Consider the following 7,710-nt stretch of genomic DNA (forward strand, 5'->3'; position numbering starts at 1 on the left):
AACTAACTAGTACACAATACCAATAACAAATTTTATATTGTTGTCCAATAACTTAGCGCTGATTAATATATGCTAGGCTTACTTGGTGGTTCATAGCGTAGTTGCAAGCTCATAGATTGTCTTTCATTTACATATATTGCATACGGATTGAGGTGAGTTTCGTGCTGCTCTTTTTACTTAAACTTTTTGGGCTTGATGCATGCTGGTTTTACTTATGGTGTGATATTTATCAAGAGGTGTTTTACTGCTAAATTTTGTCCCAACTTTTACACAATCATTAGCCCGAAGGAATGGGCTGGAGGCTTGTATGGGTAGTACTATTTGAGAGACCCCCACGCACAGTGACCCTATGTTGGGTTAACCACACTGAGATCTGCGGATCGTTGCGGCATATAACCTATGTGTTTGATTATTGCTTTTAGCAGGGTGATAATCCGGGACGGTTTAACTTCTAGTATGAGTTGGGGATACTTATGTTAGTTGCAGGTTTGATTGTGGACTTGATTGATGTGCACCATGCTTTATACTTACATACACGCAAACTTGCGCACTTTTATGAATTAACTCTTTTATGTGTATGTGAGCTAAACTCACGAACTCACCAACTTTTTAGTTGACACTTTTTAGCATGTATTCAGGTACCTTGTGGATAGTGATTTGAATTAGCATTGTAATGAGCATGACTAAAGATAGAGGCGTAAGTCGAACAAGAACAAAGAAGATTAGATGCCAATGAGATTAGTAGAACCCAACACGGATTGCAGCAGTGTCAAAGAAGAGAAGAGATAGTTGTTTAGTTACACCTTGTCATAAATACTTAGTACAAATATTGTAACTTATCTTTATCAATCATATTCCGTTGCTTACACATGGTACCAATTTGTCAATAAAACTCCCAGCCCCCCCCCCCCCCCCCCCCATGGCAGGGTGTGACATTTACATTATTCGTTTATAATTTTTTTTATTTTTTTTGGATTTTAATTTTATTTATAGTAAGGAAGTTAGTAATATACTTAGCGTTCGATGATGAAAGAATTTCAAAAATAAATAAAATGTTATAACCCGGTATAAAAGCTATCTTGGTTTGGTGAAACTCATGACTTGTTTATTATTATTATTTTACTATAAAATTATTTTTTAATTATAAATAATATATTTTTAAAAAAAAGTCGGATATTTATTTATAGTATATCCCTATTTTATACGATTTTCATATAAAATATTTGATGAAATTAATTTTTAATTTAATGAGATGTTAGAACCCGTAAAGGCTATCTGCTTTGGTGAGATCTATACCTGTGAATTCAGATCAAATACATGAGAAGTCTTCATAATAAAACAATTAGATGGATTGAAAGGATGTATTAAGCATCCAAAAAACTTTTAAAAGTTTTGTTTATATATTTATTATAAGATAAGATTTAAGATAAAATCTATAATATATATAAACGAAGATATAAAAATCCTATGTGTCGCGATATAGTCGCTCCCCTTTTTTTTGGAGTCACCAGATTTGCTTGATTTTTAAATGGAGGTTTCTCGTGCATTTGACCCAAATTTATGGGTATGAATCTTACCAAACCCATATATTACTTAAACGGGTTATAACATCTCATTAAATTAAAAATTATTCTCACCAAATTATTGATGTAAAAATCTTATAAAATAGGATATAATAAAAATTAATATATGATTTATTTTTAAAAAAAGATATATGTATATATATATTATTTAAATTAAAAAACCAATTTGATAGTAAAAAAAAATAAACGGGTCTTGGGTCTCATCAAACCATAAGTATATTATTAACTTTTATAAATATTATTTATAATTAAAAAACCAATTTTATAGTAAAAAATATAAACGGGTCTTGGGTCTCATCAAAACCATATAACTTTTAAACCGGGTTATTACATCTCATTTATTTGTGAAATAATTTAGGAAAATTGGATTTTAATAATCTAAACTATCACCTATTGGCCAATAATAATCCCAACTAACATTCTAACTACTAGCAATCCCAACTTTCAACTTTGTTACCAATAACAGTCCCACACTAACTGATCATTAACTCCGTTTATTTTTAATTACACAAATAGTCCCTGTCGTTTCCACATTTTACGATTTGACATAGTAACCATTGAATCTTCATGGATATTATTAGGATATATCAGATCTGTCTTATTTCCGGCCACCACAGCCACCAGCGGCGGCCTGAACCACCATATTCTTTATTTTTCGGTTAAACATCGAGCTCCTTCTTCGAATTCAGTCAGCTACTCCTTATGAAGAAATCTGAATCTGATGTGCGTGAATTTCTACAGTAACACCGACATTAATGAATTTGAAACGAGAACAAAAGAAATTGACGATCCAGAGCGGATTCTTTTGTCGACGTCAACGGCGACGATGAGCGGTTCATGGCGAGTGCGAGAGTTTATAAGGTTGCACAGCGTGTGAAATTAATAGGGGCTTTGTGGTTTTAAATTGGATATTTTTGTTTAACCAGTGGCGTTTAGAGATTATCCACATTCAAGACATTTGTGTGTAAAGCATTTGTTTGAGAAGAAATCACATGAGCCTACTGTAAATTGATAAGTTATTAAATTATCACCATCAGATTTTGTTGATTTCATTGGTTGGTGATTGGAAAGAAAGAAAACAAAGATGGTGGTGGGTGGTGGTTGCCGCCGGCGGTTGTGGTGGACGGAAATCAATGAAACAGTTAATATCCATAAATTAACTTAACAGATTCAATGGTACAACATATATCCATAAAGATTCAATGGTTATTGTATCAAATCGTAATATGTGAAAACGACAAGGACTATTTGTGTAACTAAAAATAAACGGAGTTAATGATTAGTTAGTGTGGGATTGTTATTGGTAACAAAGTTGAAAGTTAGGATTGTCAGTAGTTAAAATGTTAGTTGGGATTATTATTGGCCAATAAGTGATAGTTTGGATTATTAAAATCCAATTTTCCAATAATTTATCATTAAACCATAAGTATATTATTAACTTTCATACAATAAAAAAATATAAATTCAAAAACTAAATAAATATTATAACAAACAATACAAAATAGCCCCCGTAATACGGGGGATAAAAACCAGTTAAGTTAATATTAATTAATATATCACATTATTAAGAAAAAAGGGAGTAGAAATGGGGAAAATTTATATCCATTCAAATGAAAGACCTTCTTTGCGCGTATTATTATAATATTTCATTCACAGTAACCGCTTTCCATAAATTGAATTGAATTTTGTAAGTCTACTTTTCAATAATCAAATTCTCCTCGTCAAAAAACAAATCAAATCGATCCGATGCTGTGAACTTCGTGCACACTCGATCTTGACTCAGCTTTACACAAGCTACTACTGGTATCAATCAATTTCTTTCGGTATTAACCAACCAGAAAACAAAGAAGATGGGAGGTTCCAAGATTGAAGGAGGAGCCTCGTCTACTTCTGCAGGTCCAGTTATTATTAATCGTAGAGATCCATACGAGGTTCTGAATGTTTCAAGAGACTGTTCTGATCAGGAGATCAAATCTGCTTACAGGAAGCTTGCCCTCAAGTTTGTTCTATTATTATTTTAATTTTAATTTTCTAATTTTCAACATTTTTATTTGTTTTTTAGTGTTGACCTGCTTATGTTTTTAAATTCAATAATATTCACTGGATTAGGTTGCTTGCTTGCAGAATTAGGTAATTTCCACTTAGTCGGGTCCAATATCTATTAATCTAATTTTTAAAAGGGCTAGCAATGCAGTTTGTTACCCGTTAGCCTTCTATTTCGATGTAAACACTACTCTTTTATAAGAAATAGATGAGAAAACACAGTATGGTATTCATTTTGTTAGGGAACATAAACATAACTTATGTGAATGTTTCTTTTCTTGTATAGTTGTATGGTATGTTAACATTATTAATTGGACTAGGTTGCTTGCAGAAATATGTAATTATTTTCTTCTTCATGAAATTCAGGGCTTGTATGTTAGGACTGCCCAGAATGGTTAGGGTTGGAATTGGCCAATTCAAAAAAGGGTTATTTTGGTTTAAAATCAATGGTAATTTTGAAATAACTGTACGTTTCAACTTTCTTATGGTTTTCCGCATCGGCCACATGCATTCAGGTGTTGGTTGATAATTATGAAGTTTTGCCATTTGTTCTGTTTAAACTCACATAATATTTTTCGGTAGTTACTAGCTAATTATATTGTGTATATATTGAAAGGAGTGTGATTGTGCTAACTGATTATTTGAGTTTGATTAATAAATGTCACTTGAGATTATTTAAAACAAGAATATAAACACCTACGCGTTACATTTGTAGATTTTGTAACATTACTTATTTATAGGTATCACCCGGACAAGAATGTTGATAACCCTGAAGCATCAGAACTGTTTAAAGAGGTTGCTTATTCTTATAATATTTTATCTGATCCGGAGAAAAGAAGGCAATACGATAATGCTGGTTTTGAGGTAGCTTTCTGCTCATTTATAACTAAACTCAAAATTATATTTAATGTTTATGAATTACGATACCGTTCTTTGTATTTACAATGTATTTTGAAATCAATAGGCTATTGATGCTGATGGCACAGACATGGAAATTGATCTTTCTAACCTTGGAACAGTTAATACAATGTTTGCTGCTTTATTCAGGTAAATTTTGTTCGAGATTTTTATATATTAGATTCATTTTGACTTGTTTCTTCGTTTTAAATGGTTCATTGTTTCATTTTTAAGTAAGCTTGGAGTTACTATCAAGACAAGTATTTCTACTAATGTTCTTGAAGAAGCTTTGACTGGATCAATCACGGTCAAACCTCTTACATTAGGATCATCAATTAGTGGAAAGGTGCACATAAGCGCGTTTCAGTATATTATTATTATTGTTATTATTATTATTTTCTTAGCTACTTCATTGAGTCTAATTGCAGGTAGATAAACAAGCTGCTCACTTTTATGATGTAACTGTAACTGAAGAACAAGCTAAAGCAGGTATTGTAGTTAGAGTTACATCAACCGCCCAAAGCAAATTTAAGGTACTTAACATTTTTTTTGAATTATTATTAATATAAAATGTTGCAATTCTGTTAATTAATCTTTATGGGTATTTAATATTGCAGCTGCTGTATTTTGAGAAAGATGTTGGCGGAGGTTATAATTTGGCGTTACAGGTATCATCTTTTTGAGTTATCTTCTAAGGGCGCAAAATTTTGTATCGGTATTGTTATTATAAAAATAAAGATTGTATTTTTATACGAGGTTGAAATATATATTTCAGGAAGACAGTGAGAAAACAGGAAAGGTGACATCAGCAGGGATGTATTTCTTGCATTTTCAAGTATATAGAATGGATTCAAGTGTTAATGCGGTATGTATCTACCATATCAGTTCCATTTATCAAAATGTGGCATTTAATCAATGATTTCGATTTGAAGGGTATTTTAGACATTTGATGATGACAATGGGTTGTAATTATGGACAGTTAGAAATGGCTAAGGATCCGGAAGCTGCTTTCTTTAAAAGGTTGGAAGGTCTCCAGCCGTGCGAGGTCATGGAGATTAGAGCCGGGAACCACACATTTGCCGTTTATGGTTTGAAATTCTTCTCTATAATTTTTATAATCGGGTATCATGTTGCACATAGTTAATATCTTTTTTCTTGCAGGTGATAACTTTTTTAAGACCGCATCTTACACAATAGAAGCTCTTTGTGCCGCGACATATGAGAGTTCTACTCATAAACTCAAGGATATAGAACAACAAATTTTAAGAAAAAGAAACGAGTTACGCCAATTTGAAACTGATTATAGAAAGGTTAAATGAAAACTATTGCAGCATTTGTCATATCAAGTAAAATTTTCTGTACACTTATATGTTTCTTATTATATCTTTTTTTGCAGGCTTTAGCACAATTCCAGGAAGTGACCAACAGATACACTCAGGAAAAACAGAATGTAAGTGGACTATACAAAAGTCAAATTCCTAGGCCACCTTTGACTTTTAAGAGTCAAACGTCGTACCAGTTTCATTTTCTATCAATGCTGTACATACTGTAAACGCTCAAAATTGCAGGTGGACGAGCTTCTAAAGCAACGAGAAAGCATCCAATCAGCATTCACGGTTAATAAGTCGGTGATTTTTGGGAGTAAAATGAGTAATGGAGGTGGTAATAACCGTGTAGACAGCAGCCCGCGTGAAGAAGACGGGAAGGATAAGTCTGCAAAGAAGAGATGGTTCAATCTTGGCCTAAAATTTTCTGCTGATAAAAAAATATGATTTATAAAAAGGTGCATGTTCTCGCTTCTTGGTATTTTGATTCATGGGGGCGTTTATAATGGCTTCTTGTTTTGGATCTTCATTTGATATTTTTATATGTTTTGTTGTATAATGGTTTTGATTAAATATTTGGAGAAAATACGTAACTCATTAGTGTAATTATTTATTTGTGTTACTATTTTCTGTGCATATTTGGGATTGAGTTTGAAAACAACTTATGGGCTGTTTGGTAGCCTCTGAATGGCGATTAAGAGGCTACCTTTTAATAGTTCATAACTTCTTAATGGTTAAGAGGTAACCTTAAGTCTAAATGGCTAAGAGGCTACCTCTTAATGGTTACCTCTTAACCATTCAGACTTATGCATACCTCTTAACCATTAAGAGGTTATGAACCATTAAGAGATAGACTCTTAATGGTCATTCAAAGACTCCCTTAACTGCCACGTCATCTGTCACATAATATCCCTACGAATTCTTAAAAACCTCAATTTTATGTTCAACCTTACAAATATCCTTACAATATTTAATTTCCACGTCAGTACCATTCACCACACAATATTTGTATAAATTTGAATTTTTTTATGTTGGGCTCATCTTTACACAAGAAACAAGACAAACACATGCCCTTGTGTAAAAGACTTCTATGAATGAATACCCTCGTAAGGACATCCAAGGGTCTCCAAAGATTTATCTCGTAAGGGCACATTGGAAATAGTCTTATTGACTTATTAGAAACCAATTTTTTAACTTTGTCAAAAAGTTAAAATAAAAAAGAATTTTATGATTGCCAAACATTTTTTATTCTATAATTTATTGTTTCTTTGAAAAAACCAATAAGTTCATAATTTGTTTACAAAATCAATCTCAAACATGTCCGACTGAAGTCCAGATTCCTAATATATTTAGACTTATAATATTTTAATTTAGAAATGAGGTATTTATTAGATTTGAACAAACAAGTGAAATCTATTTTTGTCGTTAAAAAAAGTGGAATCTAATTTCACTTAAACGTAAATATAGAGTTAACATGTGTTAAGAAAAGTAGGAGAATTAAATATTGTGTAGATGGTGTTCCCTAGAGGCATTTCTCTTATATATTGTCATTCATGGCATTTATTTTGCTCATTTCATAATAGTTTCACAATCTTGTGAAGTTTTCATGTGAACAAGTTGACTTGATTTGTATGATGTAACAGTTTAGACATGACTAAACAAACTACGTATTTTAAATTTTTTGATACGTTACAAAGTTATTTTAATATTAATCAGGCACGTCAATCACGTATACAGGTTATCTTGAGCATACTAGAATCACAAAAGACCTGACTTTACTTGATGAAATGTCACTTTAGTTCCTTATCATTCATTGTTCTTAATCATAAACTAAAAAAAAAACTTGTCTGATATCAAATCAT

At 31.9% G+C, this 7,710-nt stretch overlaps 1 protein-coding gene across 1 annotated transcript; it reads left to right on the forward strand.

The window, feature by feature from the left end:
- The first annotated feature begins 3,387 nt into the window (after nucleotides 1-3,387).
- Nucleotides 3,388-6,489, forward strand: LOC143619855 (chaperone protein dnaJ 15-like). Its single transcript, XM_077091687.1, has 11 exons — nucleotides 3,388-3,582; nucleotides 4,367-4,490; nucleotides 4,591-4,673; nucleotides 4,758-4,869; nucleotides 4,952-5,056; nucleotides 5,141-5,191; nucleotides 5,299-5,388; nucleotides 5,503-5,611; nucleotides 5,685-5,833; nucleotides 5,920-5,973; nucleotides 6,092-6,489. The coding sequence occupies exons 1-11, from the start codon at nucleotides 3,434-3,436 to the stop codon at nucleotides 6,293-6,295; spliced, it is 1,230 nt and encodes a 409-aa protein (XP_076947802.1). The 5' UTR covers nucleotides 3,388-3,433; the 3' UTR covers nucleotides 6,296-6,489.
- The last annotated feature ends 1,221 nt before the right edge of the window (nucleotides 6,490-7,710 follow it).

This window comes from Bidens hawaiensis, unplaced genomic scaffold (assembly GCF_021521415.1).
Source record: "Bidens hawaiensis isolate Kalapana, Puna unplaced genomic scaffold, B.hawaiensis_p1.1 tig00000296_1, whole genome shotgun sequence".
In the NCBI taxonomy this organism is placed as follows: domain Eukaryota; kingdom Viridiplantae; phylum Streptophyta; class Magnoliopsida; order Asterales; family Asteraceae; genus Bidens; species Bidens hawaiensis.